Below are 20,459 nucleotides of genomic sequence, written 5' to 3' on the forward strand. Positions count from 1 at the left end.
CATTCTGCACCAGCTGCAGTTTCCGGGTCCGGCACAGGGGCAGCCCCATGTAGAGGGCATTGCAGTAATCCAACCTCGAGGTGACCGTAGCGTGGATCACTGTTGCTAGGTCGTCGGGGTCCAGGAAGGGGGCCAACTGCCTTGCCCGTCTAAGATGAAAAAACGCGGACTTGGCAGCGGCCGCTATCTGGGCCTCCATCTTTAGGGACGGCTCCAGTAGCACCCCCAGGCTTCTGACCCTGTCCGCTGGCCTCAGCAGTACTCCGCCAAAAGTTGGCAGGGGGATTTCCCCCCCCGGTCCCCGATGGCCCAAACAAAGGACCTCTGTCTTCGCAGGATTCAGTGTCAGTCCACTCAGTCTGAGCCACTCAGCCACAGCCTGTAATGCCTGATCTAGGTTCTCTGGGGCGCAGACCGGTTGGCCGTCCATAAGTAGATAGAGCTGGGTGTCATCAGCATACTGGTGGCACCCCAGCCCATACCTTCGGGCAATCTGGGCAAGAGGTCGCATATAGATGTTGAATAACATCGGGGAGAGAACCGCTCCCTGGGGCACCCCACAGTTAAGTGAGCGCCTCTGGGATAGCTCCCCCCCAATAGCGACCCTCTGTCCCCGACCTTCAAGGAAAGAGGAAAGCCACTGCAAGGCTAACCCCTGAATCCCCGCGTCGGCGAGGCGGCAAGTCAGCAACTGATGGTCGACCGTATCGAACGCTGCCGATAGGTCCAACAACATCAGTACCGCCGAGCCACCCCGATCCAGATGCCGTCGAAGGTCATCCACCAGGGCAACCAACACCGTCTCCGTCCCATAGATCCAGGTAGGCTGCCATGTCTACTGTCTGTAGCAGTAGGAAAAAGCAAGAGTCCAGTAGCATCTTAAAGACTACCAACATTTGTGGCAAGGCATGAGCTTTCGTGGACCTCTTGCCTTAAACCCCTAGGGGGTCACCATAACTTGGCTGCGACTTAACAGCAAAAAAGTCCCCCAAATTATTGGGGTATAAGCTTTTGAGAGTCAAAGCTCCCTTCGTCAGGTATTCATGCTCACAAAATCTTGTTGGTCTCTTCAGGGGCCACTGGACTCCAAAACGGATAAAAGGAAGTACTTCTTCACCCAAAGGGCGATTAACACATGGAATTCACTGCCACAGGAGGTGGTGGCGGCTGCAAGCATAGCCAGCTTCAAGAGGGGGATTGGATAAGCATATGGAGCAGAGGTCCATCAGTGGCTATTAGCCACAGTATTGATGGAACTCTCTGGGGCAAGTGATGCTCTGTCTTCTTGGTGTTTTTTTGGGGGGGCAACAATGGGAGGGCTTCTAGTGTCCTGGCCCGATCGGTAGATCTCCTGATGACACCTGGAGGTTTTGGCCACTGTGTAACAAAGTGTTGGACTGGATGGGCCATTGGCTTGATTCAACATGGCTCCTCTTATGTTTAGCTGTTCTTGTGCTTCACAGTTTCTTCTCTATGGACCTCCTCTTCTTGCAGGCGCACTTGGAGTTTTTCAGGCTGAGGAGTCTGGACTTCAAAGAACACATCCTGTAAAGAAGGGAAAAGGCGATGTACCATTCTTTCCTCCCCCTTTCAAAAGAAAGTGAGAAAAAGCAGTGCTTCTGGGTTGTGAGAAGGGCTGAGCTTGGAATTCTTGCTTCTCCTTCACATACTGGAACTCTCAGAACTTCACTTTAGCAGTCAGGCAACTTTTAGGGCAGGATAGGCTGACTCAACGTAATTGGATAATGCAGTGCACCTTACCAGCTCCACCCAAATGCGCAGGCACAATTTCTCTGGCATGTGCTGAGGGACTAGGCAAATTCCTTGCCTGTCTTGTCTGTTCCAAGATGACAGCGCAGGCCAATGAAGCCTTGAAAATTGGCCTGAAGCCCTGACTTGGCGGAACTGCTTCCAGAAGAACACCCATCTTTGGTCTGTAGCTGAAGAAACGGCCTCTTCACCTAAAGAGGCCTGGATGCTTAAAGGTTTGATTTTCAGATGCTCCCAGAATCTGGGTCGGTTTTGCCCAAAGGGCAAGGGTAAAGCAGTCCTGTCCTCTGAACAGAAAAACACCCTCTGGAGCACAATGGCATTTCCTTCCTTGTCAATCTGAAGATGCTAGGACCTATAACACTGCTTAGAGCAGGGGTGTCGAACATGTGGCCCGGGGGCCAAATCAGGCCCCCAGAAGGCTATCACACACACCCCTCCGAGTAACTGGCTGTCATATGCTTCCTTCTCCTTATCTCTTGCTTCTTTCTGCAGTGTCAGCAAAGGGTTCATTGACGTTTCAAAATGATCAGACTTGTCTTTGTTGAAAAAACTAAGTTGACTTTATTGATAACGACAATGTTACCCTCTACATGGATTCATTGGAACTGATAACAGATAGCTTGAACCATTGGCATTTATGAATACACTTGAAAGGGTTTGGGCTTTAAACTATTTCCCATAATAAAACTACAGTTTGTCCCTGCAAGTAACACTTTCACATGCCTGCTTATCTTTTACAGTTGATGGTTGCATCCCCCTCCTGGTGATGTCCTTGCTTTGCTCCGGAGGCGCCAGGGAGGTTAGCTGAGCATTTTACACTTCAAAGGCCTCGCTGGCCTTTGGAACTTTGGTAACATTTATTCTCAACCCCCCCCCCCCCTACTATGCAGGGCACCTGGGTTAGTGGCTCAGAAATCTATTAAGCATTCATGTTAGTAAGCAGTAATTAATAAATTCAGAAAGCAAAGGCAACTTCAATGAAACATAGTCTGACATGCAGAACAGCTTGCTTTGCAAGGCTTGCTCAATCACACAAGAGCTACAGAGCAAAAACTCTTGGATGAGGCTCCTCAAGGAGGAAGGGGAGAAGGCAGAGCTTGTTTTTCCAGGCTCTTTCAATCGCACAGCAGAGCTACTGAGCCAAGCCTCTCTTCCTTCTATTGGCTGAGGCTCCTCCCAGTCCCCTGGGGAAGGAAGGAAAGAGCCATAGCTTCCTTTGCCCAGTTCCCTGGATCCCATGGGAGAGATACAAAGAAAGCACCTTTAAGACCAACAACTGCTAAAGTTTTAATCATGTCTTAAGTTTTTTTTTTAATGAAAAAAATAATTGTGTTTCTCTGTATCCTTTATAAAGTTTATATCTCTTGCCACCTAATCTTAAATAGGTATACACATAGCCTGACCTGACACGGCCCGGCCCAATCTGACATGGCCCGACCCAACAAGGTCTCATTTATGCCAGATCCGGCCCTCATAACAAATGAGTTCGATGCCCCTGGCTTAGAGTGATGAGGCACTTAAAATTAAGGGAGAAGTCATCTGTTCAGAAGGCTTGTTGAATTCATTCCCGCTTTTCTCCCTTCACTCCCAATTTGTACGGGATGCACAGAACGCTGGAACTCTTCTGACACTGGCTTGTTCTCGCACAGCGTAGGGTTAAGTACACATACACACGGATGCGTATGAAAATGCCTTATGCTGCATCTGACTCTCGATCCACCACAGTCAATACCGTTTGCTGAAGGTGGGCAGCAGCACCCCTTTCACTGGAGACGCCAGGGATTGAACCTGGGACCTTCTGCACGACAAGCTGTTGTTTTGCAACTGAACCCTAGACTTTCCCCTAAACAGACAGTCCCAAAACCCGTCTCTGGAATACTGTGGGCTCTGAGCTGGTTCCTACTGAACTTGGCGGACACACCTGAGGATGAACGAAGCAGGAGTCAAGTTGCACCTTTAAGACCGACCAAGTTTATTCAGAACGTAAGCTTTCATGTGAAGAAATGTGTTTTTAGCGCACGAAAGCTTACGTTCTGAATAAACTTGGTCGGTCTTAAAAGTGCGACTTGACTCCTGCTTCAGACCAACACGGCTGCCCTCTTGGATCTAGCTACACCTGAGGATGGGGCTCGGTTATGTTATTGCAGCCTGCTTCTTTGTGCATGCAACAAAATCCTTTATATAATAAAAGCATAGCGCTATTGGCAAAATGAAGCTCTCCCATTGGTTGAAACCTGATCAGAAACCATTGGCCCATCACACGTCACTCTGCATTCTTCTTGGCTCACTTCTCTCCCCCCCCCACCCACTGGAGAACGGCAGAGCCACATATTTGCTAGCAACAAGACATTTTCTTGGTATCGAAGGAAAAGAAATAGGCATAGCTGTTCCAGGATCAATTTTTATTGAGGATTACTTCTCGCCCTTGATAAAGATTTCATTTTGTTTGTCAAAACTGCTGCTGAGCAATGGAAAATGCGTGCAAACACGTTTGGGCAGTGGAGACTTTGGAGAATATCATTCAAGCCCTTTTCAGTCTGTTGGGGTCTGGTGAAATTGATGGATCTTTAAACATACTTTTGCACACCTGAGAACCCCCTTTGGAAGACTTTGCAAGCTCTTTGTATAGGTTTGGAGAGAGTGCCTTGTTATAGATCACATTGTATATGTTTCCTATAGTTTTGTGAATGAATGGCATGCACCTTTAAGTAAACTACTATACTTATACTCTTATTTGTTCTCAATGAGATGCTTTTTTGCTTTCTGTACCTCGATGAACTAAACACGGCGAAAGAAACAAAAATGCAGAAACCCCAGTGCTGTGATCATCCAGCATTCATAGTCTTGTGCCCCTTCCTGCTTACACCAGAAGATTACATAAGTGGTCAGCGAGCAAAGAAAGAAACAGCTACATTAGTTTGATTGGAGTTGTATTCAGAAAGGATTATTTGCCCCAGATCTTCCATCCCAAGAATCTTTTTAAACGTCAGACTCAAAGGCTTTGATGAGAACATTGTGAGCATCGTCTGCTACTTCATTGAGGGAACTCTGGAGCATGTGGTAGGTGGTTCCAAAGGAGATCCCCCCAGCAGCCAGAGAACCAAATATGGGCACTATGCTAGCATAATACTTAGCCATCATCAATGCCCTGTCTCCAGCCTTGCTCAGCATCTTCAACACCACATCCTTGGAGATCTCCCTGGCCAAGGGGGACTTAATCACCCCTTTGATCTCCTCCACAGGCTTGCCCACCTTCTCTGCCAACTTCTCCAGGGTGTAGTCATCCAGGCCAAAGCTCTTGTGGTACTCCGAGAGGGTCTTGATCAGGATAGTCACGTCGCAGGCCATGGAGAATCCTGGGATGGGCACTGCTGCCACAAAACATGAGACAGTAGCAAGCTTCCAGATCTGCTTCTTTAAGGCCTCCTTCTTTTTGTGTAAGATTTCTAGAGAGACGTTGGGCAGGGCAAGGAGGAAGGCGTGTCTCTTGTGGCTCGGAAGCTCTTTCTCCAAGGTTTCCCGCAGCAGCACAAAGTCATACTTGCTCAGCTCCCAGTTGCAAAGGAGAAAGATACACGGTGATACCACTTTTTCAGCCTCCAGGCACGCTTTGCAGTTCTCACGGATCTGTCGCAGGATGTCCTCCTCATTGTAGGCATGTGGTCGACGCTTTTTGGTGGCCTCCAGGTCCGCGTCTACTTTGGAACGTACAAAATAGAAGCGTTTGCCCTGCTTCTCAATCTCTTTGGCCAGATGGGCATGGTTGGCTTTGAAGCGTTCTGAGGCGATGAGAATAAAGAAGTCATAGCGGGAGAAGTTCACCTGTTCCAGGTAAGTGTCAGACTGGAAGTTGGGTGTACCGATTCCTGGCAAGTCCCAAACCGTCACTTTGGGATGCTTGGGGTGCAGGTAGGGAGTTGGCTTTACAGTCGTCTTCACCACCCCGGTGGGGGCAGATCCATCGTCTTCATCTCCTAGGCCTCGGATGGCGTTAACAAAAGAGGACTTCCCGGAGCCAGACTCTCCTATTACTGCGATATCAAGACAAGCGTTTTCCAAGGCCTGCAAGTTTTCCATGATCTTGGAGGCAGCATCTGCCATTCTCCCTCCTTCAAGAGCATCTTTAATCTCTTCAATGTTCTCAATGTCACATTCTCCTGTGAGCTCAGCCACTGGGGGCTGAACCGTCCCCGGGTCAAGTCGACGCCTGAGAGGAAAGGGGGAAAGAAAAATACAATGTTTATCATGAAACCTTTAAAAGAAACAAGTCTTTGTAACTTGTTTGAAACAAGTAATTTTTCTCCTGGCCAGATTGGTAAGGGATCCTGGAGGTTTTTGCCATCTTCTGGGCATGGAGTAGGGATCACTGTGCATGTATGTGTGGGTGGGAGGTATTCAGGGCTTTTTTTGCAGCAGGAACTCCTTTGCATCTTAGGCCACACACCTCTGATGTAGCCTATCCTCCAAGAGCTTACAGGGCTCTTCTAACAGGGCCTACTGTAAGCTCTTGGTGGATTGGCTACATCAGGGTGTGTGGCCTAATATGCAAAGGAGTTCTTTCTACAAAAAAAAGCCCTGGAGGTATTTGTGAATTCCCTGCATTGTGCAAGGGGTTGGACTAGATGCCCCTGGACATCCTTTCCAACTCTTATGATTAAGGAAGCCATGGCCATCATTTTGCAAGACCCAAGCAAGGCTGTTATTTAAGATGTTTTAGAGGCAGTGGTCATTTTGTAGAAAAATAGGTGGTGGAGCTCATCCAGGAATGGTTATGCAGCTGCACATACTATTCAATTGATAAGGAAGTGGAACTCTCAAAAGGAGGAGGTGGAACTCTCAGAAAGGTTCAGGAGCTGTGCTGCTGTGAGCTCCCACTGAATCTGAGGCCTGTTTAGAGGTAATCAATTCATAGAGTCGCCATAAGTTGGAAGTGACCTGTCAGTATTTAACACACATAAGTAATGAATGCACAGAAGAGTCTCGTAATAAATTAGTATCGAAACTCTCCACAGTTGCCTTTTTGGATCAGTGGCAGAACATCTGCTTGGCATGCAGAAGGTCCCAGGTTCAATCTCCGGTATCTCCACTTAACAGATGGGCAGTAGGGGATGAGAAAGACCTGGGGAGCTGCTGCCAGTCTGAGTAGACAATACTGACTTTGATGGGCCAAAGGTCTGATTCAGTATAATGCAGTTTCATATTTCCATATGGATGAAATTGCCTTATAAGCTGCCCTTGGTCTATCAAGGTCAGTACTGTACTCAGACTCGCAGCAGCTCTCCAGGGTGTCACGTAAATGACTTTCACGTCACCTTCTGCCTGGTCCTTTAAACTGAAGATGCCAGAGATTGAACCTGGAACTTTCTGTACGCCAAGCAGATGTTCTGCCACTGAGTCACAGCCCCTCCACAAAATAATAACGCACATGACTCACACTTGGATTACCGCCAGCTGTTCACCTCTGTCAACTTTCTTTTCTGTAAAATACTTCTAAGAAGCCCTTGAGTCAGGGAAAGAGCCGCTTATCTTGGATGAGACTCAGAGCGGCTTACAATCTCCGACCTATATCTTCTCCCCCCACAACAGACACCCTGTGAGGTGGGTTTGGGCTGAGAGGACTCTCACAGCAGCTGCCCTTTCAAGGACCTCTGCCAGAGCTATGGCTGACTCAAGGCCATTCCAGCAGCTGCAAGTGGAGGAGTGAGGGAACAAACCCGGTTCTCCCAGATAAGAGTCCTGTCAAGCTCTGTTCATTCTTTAATGCCTTAATGAAATGCTTTAATGAAATGTAATCATGTTATTAACCAGGTGCACAGCTATGGCACATCAGAATACTAGCGTGGTGGTCAGCCCCCTCCTTTCCTACTAACAAATGTTAAAACGTATGCTTTGAAGTAGAAATTCCCTAGGCATGCAAGGTCGGCGCCCAAGGTAGTTAGCCACAAACGGAAAGAGATAAGAGAGGCTGTGTGAATTCTCACACTCCATTGTGGGACTGTTTTGAGAATGTAGATTTGTTGATAGATCCTTTGATGTGCTACTTTCAAATATGCTCTTCTGTTTCAATTGTGTATCAGTTCCAATCCTTCTCATGCTTGAGTAACTTGGATTTACCAATAAACTGCATTTCATTGGTTTCATTGAACCAAAGGCTGGTTATTTTGGGATCTAATGAACTTTATCGCTTGACAAGTCCGCACACTTAACCACTACGCCAACTGGCTCTCCCTGGAGTGAGGTGCAGGAGAAGGGGAACAAGAAGATACAGAACGTTTTTCCTTTCTGCAAGTGTGGCGTAGTGGTTTGCATCTTCACTTGCCCTGAAATGTACTGGTTGCTCTTGTGCCAGTTTCTCCCTCTCTCAGCATAACCTACCTCACAGGGCTGTTGTGAGCATGATGGAAGTACGGAGAACTTTGTGCACCACCTCAAGCTGCTTGGAGGAAGAGGATGAAAAAAATATATACCAAATAAACAAAATTCTGTTTGATAGAAAATAACATTTCTTCACACAAGGTGTTTCCTAGCACCACAAATTAAGGATAAATGGACCAGAAAAAAATGGCAAGATATCCATAGATATGAGTAAAGTGTTGTCCATCTCTGCAGGGGGTTGGAAACTTTGGAAAGGGGTGAGGATTGTCTGGGAGACAAAACTAACTCAGACACATAATATTCAACCAGTTTCACAGAATTATTTATCTCATTCTTAATCCAAACAGCTCAAAGTGCATTTATTGCAATTGAAAATGAAACAGAACACTGCAAACCACCTGTCCCAACGAAGGGTAACTTATTATGCCTCATTTCCTTGAACATTCCAAAATGTCACTGAGGATCTTGGTAACCAGCACATGAATTTAAACTGGTTCATTAGCTGACCCACTGCTTCGAAAACACAAGATTAAACTGGTTGCAAAAAGAAAAGGAGAGCACTGCAACAAGGCCCATTTGGCAGAGGTGAGAAGGTGCCTTCGCTGGTGCAAAAATCTAAAAAGGACAAAAGCTTTGCATTCAGTCACTGCAAAAATTGCCAAGGGGGATTTTTCGTTCATGCCAACGCTACTGAGCACACACCACCGGTCTGATGTTCTGGAACAGGGGTGGCCAAACTTGTTTAATGTAAGAACCACAAAGAATAAATGCCAGATGTTTGAGGGAAGGCAGGCAGCCAGGCAAATAGATGAGAGGAGTGGAGGTTTAAAGAAAGCAACTTTAAATGCAGATCCCGCGACAGACCCTACACTCCGCAGAATCTCTGCTCTACAAAGCCCCCTTGTGACTTTTGGTGGGGAGGGGAAGAGAAAGTTGGGGAACATTTTTGCCAAGCCGCCCGAATAGGGCTGCCCCCGATTTCTTGCAAAACTCTTCCTTTACCTTTTCCGCCCACTTGGTGCCATCTATGCACCTGATCCCCAAGGAGCAGCACCAGACGTCCGCAACAAGAAAGAGGTGACGTGGAGTCTGGAGGAGTCTCAAGAGAGATCGAAGTTGCTATGGGACGTGCAGGTTTCGTTTCCTGCTTCTATTCAAACCCGGACTTGTTGCCAGGGGCGGGATGTATTAAAAACGAATGACAAAATTGTCCATAGAAAACAATGGGAGAAGCTGGATTGTCCGTAGGATATAATGGGAGAGAAGATTGTCAGTATGGGCTCCAGGGGCTACTACAATCACACACAGTAAATAATGCACTTTCAATGCACTTTCCAAATGGGTTTCGCCTGTTCACCTAGTAAAATCCAGTTGGAAAGTGGATTGAACGTACATTATTAGGGCGTCTGCCTGTGATCGCAGCCAGAGTGTATGTGCGCATGGGAGTTAAGGACTTTTGCCTGCTCTCCCCCCCCCCCGCCCCCTTAAGGCGGGCGTGGAAAGGCACGTGTTTTATCTACGTGCAAACAAACCCCATTTGTTTCCAGGGCGGACTTCGAACCGGAATCGGAGAGCGGAGCAAAGACTACTGCAGACGCTCAGAGCAATTGGAAAGAAAGGGAGGGGAAAGGGAAAACCCGGGGGGGAAATCCGCTGCTGTTCAACTTCGCCCTGCAGGTAGCTAGATAAGGATGTCCGCCGAAGAGAGACCAGGCGCAGGCAGATCCCGGCTAGATCACGTGGAATATAAGAAAGTGAAACTTGAAATGCTTTTTTTTTTGTGCGATTTCTCATCAAAAGAGAGAAAATGGCCGAAGGACCAGCTCAGATCTCGTAAGTACCAAAGCGCGGCAGAAGGAAAGAGTCGATCTAGGGTTATTATTATTATTTAATGGTGAGAATTGTTAATATTCCACCGCCCGACCCAAAGCACTTTGCAGGATCCCTGCAAATATTACAGCTGCAATTCCCCACCCCCGTTTGTAACTTTGAAAGGGGATCTTGCACTGGAGATGTGGTTCGCTTGGAATGCTTTCTCCCTGTACAGAATCGCGCAGAACTGGCGCAGGCGCAGCATCCTTCAGTGTTGGGTCTACCCCACGCTGTTCTTTCGGCAGGTTTTCACTTATCCGGAAAGATTTTCATTGAAAGAATATGCCATTTAGAGTTAATTTTGGAAAAGTTTAACGCAGGTAGGTAGTACTCTGTGTCTGTTTGGAAAGAGCTATGGATAGGATTGCCAGCTGGGAAAGACCTGGAAATGTGGGGGTTGGGAAATACCTGGAGATTTTGGGGGTGGAGCCTGAGGAGGGCGTGGTTTGGGGAGGTGGAAGGACTTTAATGGCTTATATATGGTGCCATAGAGTCCCACCTTCCAAACCGACATTTTCTCCAGAAGATATTGGATACTGGATTTATATCCCGCCCTATACTCTGAATCTCAGAGTCACAGAGGGGGTCACAATCTCCTCTACCTCCCCCCCCCTCCCACAACAGACACCCTGTGAGGTGGGTGAGGCTGAGAGAGCTTTCAGAAGCTGCTCTTTCAAGGACAACTCTTGAGAGAGCTATGGCTGACCCAAGGCCATTCCAGCAGCTGCAACTGGAGAAGTGGGGAATCAAACTCGGCTCTCCCAGAAAAGAGTCCGCGCACTTTACCACTACACCAAACTGGCTCTCTCCAAGCACACTGATCTCACCTCTCTCTCACCTGGAGAAAAGTGGTAATCCCAGGAGATCTCCAGCCACCACCTAGAGATTGGTAGCCCTGACTGTGATCCTTTTTGCCATTCGGTTCATTGGGCTCACGGTTTGCTACTCTTGGCTACTCTTGGCAAACTGGCCAAGGTACCATACAGAGAAAAGGATTTCCTGACACTTGTTACTCCGAGCATTAAGGGGATGTATGCAGTTCTGGAGCACAATTTGGGAAGGTAACGATGGAATAGGAGCAAGTAATTGAGCCAACACACCAGGCTGCCTTATACTGAATCACACTGCCGATTCAGCATAGTCAATCTTGTCTTCTCAGAACGGCAGCTGCTCTTCCGGGTCTCAGGAAAAGGTATTCTGCACCCCCAATTACCTGATCCTTTTATCTTGAGATGCCAGGGATTGAACCTGGGACCTTCTGGCGTGCACAGCAGATGCTTTACCACTGAGCCATGGCTCCACCCCCCTTATAGTGTTCTTTTGGGTATGTCAGGTGAGCAAGGAAGGTTCTCCTTCTCCAAATACTCAGGTTCTGTTGTTAGTCCCTCGGCAGTTGCATGCTAGAGAAAAAGATGGCGACCTTTCAACATTTCCTGTCACAACATTTTGTATTTACTCTAAACTTAAGCATCCCAGGGCAAGGAGAAGTAGCTTGCAGCTTTAAAAAAAAATCAAAGTACAGAATGATGTCTTTGAATTATTACCTCCCCATTCTTTTGGGGGGGGGGGAGGAGGTTGCACTAATCTCTGCCAGTTCCCCCCTCAGGGCTTCGGAGAGTCCTCCTAAAAGGGATTGGAATGCAGTACTGATGAGTACTACCACAAAAAAAGCCCTGTTAGCTTCCAAAATTAATGTCAAATCTCCCTCTCTTCCTTCCTTTCTTCCTCCCTCCCTCCTGTTTTTAGGAACATGGCTGACCTCTTCAGAAACGGCATCCAGTGGGCCCTCAGTGGATTCCTCCGATCCTTTCTAACACAAGTTAAGAGAATCCTGATGGTGTCCACCACAATGATTGTGGCTTCTGTTCTCTTGTCTGCCTTCTGGCTCACTCTGGAGAAGGCGGATTATTCTCTCTCAGCCTCTGGGCATGAGATGGCTGTGAACAACAAGCATAAGTGGGCCCCGCATGGGATTGTCAGCATCCTAAGGGACTTCCTGCAGTATGCATCCATCCTGTTGTCCTCCTATGAACCGCTGAGCCTTGGGAACCTCCTGAGGCACCGCGATCGGCTGAGCGGGGTGAACTATATGCTCCAGGCTTGTTTCAACGAAGCCATCGACGGCTTTAATCAGGAGCCTGTCTTGGTGCAACAGAATTCCAAAATGGTCATCCAGTGTGACGGACAAACCGTGCAGTTCCTCGCCGGCAGCGGGGACTGCGAGATTTCAGTGTATCTCTTGCACAACGCCATCCATTTCGACGTCCGGGAGCGGACTGCCGACATGTACCTCGCTCGGCTGTCCAGACGCCAGGAGCCATTGAGTGTTCGCGATCTCCTGAGGGTGAAAAGTGAGTTACAGTCCTGGGGGGTGCTTTCGGAAGAACTGCGGGGCTGCCTGGAGTTCACGGTGCAGGAATACGCCAAGGAGCCTTTGTGCGTCCAAGACAACGCCAACCTGGTTGTAGACTGTGGGGGCCAAGTGGTGAGGTTTGCTTCCGGGCGTGAGAACAACCACATCAATGTCTTTGATGTACGGGATGGCACCATTCACTACCGCGTCAAGATCTCAAGTCTTTGGGCCAGCACCGTGCGGTTCTTCAACGGGAACAGGGACCACGCCCAAACACGGGGGATGAAGCTGTTGCAGTTAGAATGAGCCAACGTTCACTCCTGCGTAACTTGAAATGTGTAGATATGGTGTAGTTCTTCCAGGATGACGCCACATTGGGTGCTGCGTTTGAATCTCCCATGTTTAAAAACTCCCCTAAATGTTTTTATTCATGAAAAACTCTCTTCGGACTGCATGTGACTGTCAGTTCCATTTTGGAATTATCTTCCACTGAGGGGGGGACCCCCAGATCTTCTTGCTTGTAGAAAACGAGTACATCAAAGAGAAGGCTAGGCTTTCAACCATAAAACAGAAATTGCAAAATAATAAAGCCTTTTCCCTAGCTTTCCACAGGCAGGGGGACATTTTATACATGGGTGTGTGTTTAAATAATGGTGCAGGAAGACCACCAAGGAAGTCCAGAGTTTCAATGCAGAAGCAGGCAATGGTAAACCAGCTCTGAATGTCTCTTGCGGAATATATATATATGAGACTTGTCACCTTCCACCTGCAATTCAAAGTGGTTAAACCCAGGAAAGGAACTGGCCCCATTTCTGTATGGTTGGGGAAACATCCTTGGGGAAACATACTTAGGTGGGACTTTGCTGTGGCCTAACTTCAGTGGTTTATTTGTTATTTAACGGTATAAATTTTGCCAATTTTCAACCAGACATGTCCACAAAGAGGCTTATGGTGAAGAGAAATGTGGACTAATAAATGGTAAAGCTAACTGTGAACAGTAGACCATACCGTTGACATAGAAAGAACTGCCCCACCAATCAAATCCCAATCTTTTAATGCAGAAAATGCAAGAAAATGATTGTCTTTGCTCCCTCTAAGCTGCAGAGTCTTGTGAGCAAAAATTCTACTTTGTGAGCTACTGGCATTAAAGTTGTGAGCTCCTGCATAAATTATTGTGCTTTGGAATCATCCTTCCTGAGCTAAGACAAAAATGTGTGAGCTGGAGGCTAAAAATCTGTGAGCTAGCTCACATTAACTCAGCTTGGAGGGAATGTTGGTCTTGACTTGTCCCAGGAAAGCAGCCATGCTGGTCTACAGTAGAACTATAGTCCAGTCCAGTCGCTCCTTAAAGACCAACAGGATTTTGAGGGAATAAGCTTCCAAGAGACAAAGTTCCTTTTCTTAGATCTCATGGCATTTAAAAGCCAGCAAGGGTGTTGTTTAGGACACAACCAGAAATGATCCAGTGAAAGATGTGTTTTTCTGGGACATAAGAATAGCACGAAGCTGGCTGTGCACTATGGGCTTCTCTATGTAAGCCACTGACCTTGTGATTAAAACTACTGAAGGCCAGTTTCTATGAAAAAGATCCCATGGGTTGCTGCAGTTTATCTATTCACATTATTTATAGTTTGCCTTTCTCACAGGTTGGATTACACATAGCGGGTCAGTACAATCAACAAAACAGGGCATTTTGTAACCAGTGCATTAGGATTTTAGAAGTTGAGGACTACCAGAAAGAATTGAAGCACAGCATAAATATCCACAACACATTAAGCTAGGGTGTTGAACCCATTTGTTATGAGGGCTGGACCTGACATAAATGAGAGCTTGTCACGCTGGGCCATGTGTGTCATAAAATGTAATGCCAGGGGCTGATGGGAGTTGTAGACAAAAAACATCTGGAGAGCTACCGTTGGCCACCCCTGTCCTATTCCATTGTTGCCTCCCCAGATGGCATTCCAGAATTGCTGCTGTTTCCTGTAGCAACATGACTATTTGCTCTGTGTAATAAATATTTTTTGTAGCTGGTTTTCTTGTCTTTATTTATTTTACTTCTGACATGACTTTTGGTCTTCACAAGGGAAAGGAGATGCGACTTTGAAAAAGAAGATGGAAACATGACTGTATGCCTAGGATACACATCATCACATGACTTACATAAATGACTGACCTGTTCATTATTTTGTCGTATTAAGAAGCTTGGAACTAGATGCGTTATGTTGTAAAACTTGACTTGGAGCTTATGATTGCATTGAGTATATGCAAGCATTTGTGATAAGTTGAAGTCACGGTGTTTCCTTGTGATTCTGTATAAGGAAGCCTGGTGTGGCCGCCTCATTAATTTGGCTCAATGACTTGCTCCTATTCAATTGTTGTTTAGTCGCACAGTCGAGTCCGACTCTTTGCGACCCCACGGACCAAGTCACGCTAGGCCTTCCTGTCTTCTACCATCCTCCAAAATTCGCCCAGATTCATGTTACCTTCTCAGATTGTGTTCTGGAATCACGCAAGTCCCCTTAATGCTTGAAGCAACAAGTGGCAAGGAAATCCCTTTCTCTCTGTGATACCCTGACAGTGTTTGCCAGTAAGAGTAGCAAACAGTGAGTTCAAAGGACTGAACAGCAAAAAGGATCACATCACTCTAAACAGATGCAGAGTATCTACAGCATAGAGTCCAGTAGCACCTTTAAGACCAACAATGTTTTATTCAAGGTATAAGCCAGAGGTGGCCAAACTGGCTCAGGAGCCACACGGCTCTTTCATACATCTTGTGAAGAAGTAGACTGCGGATTTATACCCCACCTTTCTCTCTGAATCAGAGACTCAGAGCGGCTTACAATCTCCTATATCTTCTCCCCCCACAACAGACACTCTGTGAGGTAGGTGGGGCTGAGAGGACTCTCACAGCAGCTGCCCTTTCAAGGACAACTCCTTGACCCAAGGCCATTCCAGCAGCTAAAAGTGGAGGAGTGGAGAATCAAACCCAGTTCTCCCAGATAAGAATCCCCGTACTTAACCACGACACCAAACTGGCTCTCGTGTGGCTCTTGTCAGCTGGCTTGGAGAAAGCATTTCTCTCTTTAAATCACTTCTCCAAGCCAGCTGGTGGCTTGGAAAATGTATTTAAAGTTAAAGTAGCTTTCTTTTCACCTTTCCCTCCCTCCTCCCTCTATTTGCCTTCTTTGCAGCTCTCAAACGTCTGACATTCTTGTCTTGCGGCTCTCAAACATCTGACATTTATTCTTTGTGGCTCTTGTGTTAAGCAAGTTGGGCCACCCCTGGTATAAGCTTTGGTATGATATAGTGTGTACACATACAAAAGCTTATACCGTGATCTGTGAATAAAACTTTTGTTGGTTTTAAATGTGCTACTGGACTCTTAACTTTGCTTCAGACTGTGGAGAAACAGCATTTTGACTGGCGTTTGTCTGGGAGTTGGCTAGAAGGAGGTTGTCAAAGTGGAGACAGGCTTTGGGCCTAGTCTCTTCCTCCCCCCCTCCCCTGTCTGGGAACAGCAATTCTGAGACCTCCTAGAGCGACAGGAAGTCTTTCAGGCTGGTCTCCCAGAATGCTGCAAGAAGGTAAACCAGTTCCTGGGCGGGAACTGGATTTTATATTGAAGATTTTGGGTGGGAAAGTCCTCAGTTAAAAGTTGTCAGGGGAAGCAGACAGTTCAGTCTGAGTTGGGCTTTGAGTTCAGTCAGTTGGGTTGGTGAGTCAGTCTGTGCTGGATGGCATGGTCATTGCAAGTATTGTATAACAGGGAAAGAAGGAGCGTTTCCCCCTACTTTCATTTATTTCTTCTGTTCACTATTTTAAAATGCCTGTATATAGTTATAAATTTTAAATAAATGTTTTGTCTTTTTAAAAGGTGGTCCCTCTGTACCACATAGTTTTCCCCAACCACCTTAGACCACACTACTGCAAGAGGGGAGTCCAGGGAAGGGGGAAGACATACAGTTGGCAAGGGTGTCAATCCTCCAGGGGTCTCCCAAAGAAGGACTTTGGTCTCTGTCATAACCAGGACCTTGAGGCCAGGCCTCAGAACTGGCAGGAAGGGGGATTGGGAGTCCTGTTCCTCTCGGTCAGGAGCCCCTAAATTGAGCAGGTGGTGGCAGCGTGCCCTAGTGGCAGGAAGATCAGGTCCCTTCAGGAGTTGGCAACTCAAAAGGGAGTTGACAGGACCGGGTCTGAAGCCAGAATCGGGCCGGTTCCGTCACACAAACCAACACCGCTATCCACCTGGATCTATCTTTGTAGAGTATGTATGTGCAGCAGTTTTAAAATTAAATGTCAGTGGCATATTCCTTCAAGGAAAATCAGTCTAAATAACCGACAATCTGCTATAGGAACGATGTGGATGTACCCACACTAACAGCAGTTATGGATGCGGGTCAGTGTCCCCTCTAAGCTGAGCTCACACATTTTTGTCTTCACTCAGGGAAAATGGCCCCAGTGCAAACTGATATATGCAGTAGCTCACCACTTTAATGCCAGTAGTTCAAGAGGTATAATTCTTGCTCACAAGACTCCACAGCTCCATCCTGCTTCGTGTCTGGTCACTGCAAAAAACGCAGAGGGAGTTTTTTCAGCCATCCCAACGGTGCTGAACACACACTGCCGGTCCGGTATCCCTCCCTGTTGTTCAGTCGCACAGTCGAGCCCGACTCTTTGCACTCCAGGCCTTCCTGTCTTCTACCATCCTCCCAAGTCTGCTCAAGTTTGTGTTAGCTACATCAATAACACTGATAGCCACCTTCAAGAGGGGTTTAGATAAAAATATGGAGCACAGGTCCATCAGTGGCTATTAGCCACAGTTTGAGTGTATATATAAAAATTTTTGCCACTGTGTGACACAGAGTGTTGGACTGGATGGGCCGTTGGCCTGATCCAACATGGCTTCTCTTATATTCTTATGTTCTAACACTGTCCATAAGAATATAACATAAGAGAAGCCATATTGGATCAGGCCAATGGCCCATCCAGTCCAACACTCTGTGTCACACAGCGGCCAAAAAAAAAGGAGGCTCACAAGTGGGGCTAGAAGCCCTTCCACTTTGCCCCCCCCCCCCCCAAGCACCAAGAATACAGAGCATCACTGCCCCAGACAGTTCCAATAATATGCTGTGGCTAATAACCACTGATGGGCCTCTGCCCCATATTTTTATCCAAACCCCTCTTGAAGCTGGCTATGCTTGTAGCCGCCACCACGTCCTGTGGCAGTGAATTCCACATGTTAATCACCCTTTAGGGGAAGAAGAACTTCCTTTTATCCGTTCTAACCCGACTGCTCAGCAATTACATCGAATGCCCACGAGTTCTTGTATTGTGAGAAACGGAGAAAAGGACTTCTTTCTCTACTTTCTCCATCCCATGCATAATCTTGTAAACCTCTATGATGTCACCCCGCAAGCGATTGCAAACAACAAATATGAAGAAATCGTATTGGCTGCCATTTACCCTTTCTAGATATTCCTCAGCTTTGAAATTAGGTGGCCCAATTCCTGGTAGGTCCCATATTATTACATCTGGAACGGTGGAGTGTGGGTAGCCCACTGGCTCCATTGTAGTTTGCATCGCACCCGTTTCAGCGGCCCCCTCATCATAATCTGACAGACCTTGCAGGGCACTGACAAGGGATGATTTACCAACACCCCACGTCCCTGTGATGGCAATGTCGAGTGTGGTTTGTTCAAAAGCTTCCTGTCTTTGTTCCGTTGAGTTTTTACCACCCATGATGGCTCTTGAATATTCAGTTGATCTGAAAAATAAACACAAATATTGGGTCTGTTAACTCTGACTGCTACGTAATATTTACATGTCGTTTTCCTCATACAATCTAGATTTAGCTGTGGGGAAGGGATCAGTTTACTTGAGGTGTTTACCATGGGTAGAACAATTTCTACCCATTTCTTTGTTATATTATGGAAAGCCCTATATGGTATGGGACCAGATTCAGTAGGAGCTTACAGGAGCACAGCTCCTGAAACTTTCTGATGGTTCCCCTTCTCCCTCCCCACCTACCTTGTCCATTGAATAGTAGGTGCAGCTGCATAACAATCCCTGGATTAGGAGAGCAGGCAAGCAGCCAGCCATCAGGAGCTTTGCCACACCCCCAGCAGCCCTCACTAAGAACGTAAGAGAAGCCATGTTGGATCAGGCCAATGGCCCATCCAGTCCAACACTGTGTCACACAGTGGCCAATATATGTGTGTGTGTATATACACACACACATATATATACTGTGGCTAACAGCCACTGATGGACCTCTGCTCCATATTTTTATTCAATCCCCTTTTAAAGCTGGCTATGCTTGTAGCCGCCACCACCTCCTGTGGCAGTGAATTCCACATGTTAATCACCCTTTGGGTGAAGAAGTACTTTTTAAAATCCATTTTAACCTGACTGTTCAGCAATTTCATTGAATGCCCACGAGTTCTTGTATTGTGAGAAAGGGAGAAAAGTACTTCTTTCTCTACTTTCTCCATCCCATGCATAATCTCGTAAACCTCTATGTCACCCCGCAGTCGACGTTTCTCCAAGCTATAGCACCCCAAGCGTTTTAACCTTTCTTCATAGGGAAAGTGTTCCAAACCTTTAATCATTCTAATTACCCTTTTCTGCACTTTTTCCAATGCTATAATATCCTTTTTGAGGTGCGGTGACCAGAATTGTACACAGTATTCCAAATGAGACCTCGATTTATACAGGGGCACTATGATACTGACTGATTTGTTTTCAATTCCCTTCCTAATAATTCCCGGCCTTTTTTATTGCATTGCACACTGCCTTGACATTTTCGGTGAGTTATCTACCACGACCCCAAGATCTCTCTCTTGGTCAGTCTCTGCCAGTTCACAACCCATCAACTTGTATTTGTAGCTGGCATTCTTGGACCCAATGCGCATTACTTTGCACTTGGCCACATTGAACCTCATCTGCCACGCTGTCACCCACTCGTCCAGCCTCAACAGATCCCTTTGGAGTGCCTCACAATCCTCTCTGGTTCTCACCACCCTGAATAATTTAGTGTCATCTGCAAATTTGGCCACTTCACTGCTTACTCCCAACTCCAAATCATTAATGAACAAGCTGAAGAGCATGGGACCCAGTACTGAGCCCTGCGGCACCCCACTGCTTACCGTCCTCCACTGTGAAGACTGCCCATTTATACTCACTCTCTGCTTCCTATTAATTAGCCAGTTTTTGATCCACAAGAGGACCTGTTCTTTTGCTCCATGACTCTCAAGCTTACTAAGGAGCCTTTGATGAAGAACTTTATCAAAAGCTTTCTGGAAGTCAAGGTAAACAACATTTATTGGGTCCCCTTTGTCCACATGTTTGTTCACCCCCTCAAAGAACTGTAACAGATTAGTGAGGCAAGCTCTTCCCTTACAGAACCCATGCTGAGTCTTCCCCAATAACTTCTCTTCATCAATGTGCCTACTCATTCTGTCCTTGATAATGGTTTCTACCAACTTTCCCGGTATTGAAGTCAGACTGACTAGCCTGTAATTTCCCGGATCTCCTCTGGAACCCTTTTTAAAGATGGGGGTGACATTTGCTACCTTCCAGTCCTCAGGAACAGAGGCAGATTTCAATTAAAGATTACATATTCTTATCAGGAGATCCACAAGTTCAACTTTGAGTTCTTTAGAACTCTTGAATGTATGCCATCCGGAACTGGTGACATTAGTTTTTAATTCATCAATCAGTTGTAGGACCTCCTCTCTTGTCACCTCAATCTGACTCAGGTCTTTCAGCACCCCTTCCAAAATTAGTGGTTCTGGAGCGGGCAAACACTTCTCATCTTCCACAGTGAAGACGGAGGCAAAAAATGCATTCAGCTTCTCAGCCATTTCCCTATCCTTCAGTAATCCTTTTACCCCTTGGTCATCCAAGGGCCCCACTGCCTCCCTGGCTGGTTTCCTGCTTCTAATATATTTGAAGAAATTTTTATTGTTGATCTTTATGTTTTTTGCAATATGCTCCTCATAGTCCGTTTTTGCCTGCCTGATCATAGTCTTGCATTTGATTTGCCACAGCCTGTGTTCCCTTTTATTAATCTCACTTGGGCTAGCTT

At 46.7% G+C, this 20,459-nt stretch overlaps 1 protein-coding gene across 1 annotated transcript; it reads right to left on the reverse strand.

Annotated features, from left to right (window-relative positions):
• Positions 1 to 4,732: 4,732 nt before the first annotated feature.
• LOC132585828 (interferon-inducible GTPase 5-like) lies at positions 4,733 to 9,173 on the reverse strand. The gene is made up of 2 exons (XM_060257704.1): positions 9,151 to 9,173; positions 4,733 to 5,980 (listed from the first exon to the last, which is right to left on the reverse strand). Exons 1-2 carry the CDS (start codon positions 9,171 to 9,173, stop codon positions 4,753 to 4,755), a joined length of 1,251 nt encoding a protein of 416 aa, XP_060113687.1. The 3' UTR covers positions 4,733 to 4,752.
• Positions 9,174 to 20,459: the final 11,286 nt, after the last annotated feature.

This window comes from Heteronotia binoei, chromosome 17 (assembly GCF_032191835.1).
Source record: "Heteronotia binoei isolate CCM8104 ecotype False Entrance Well chromosome 17, APGP_CSIRO_Hbin_v1, whole genome shotgun sequence".
NCBI lineage: Eukaryota > Metazoa > Chordata > Lepidosauria > Squamata > Gekkonidae > Heteronotia > Heteronotia binoei.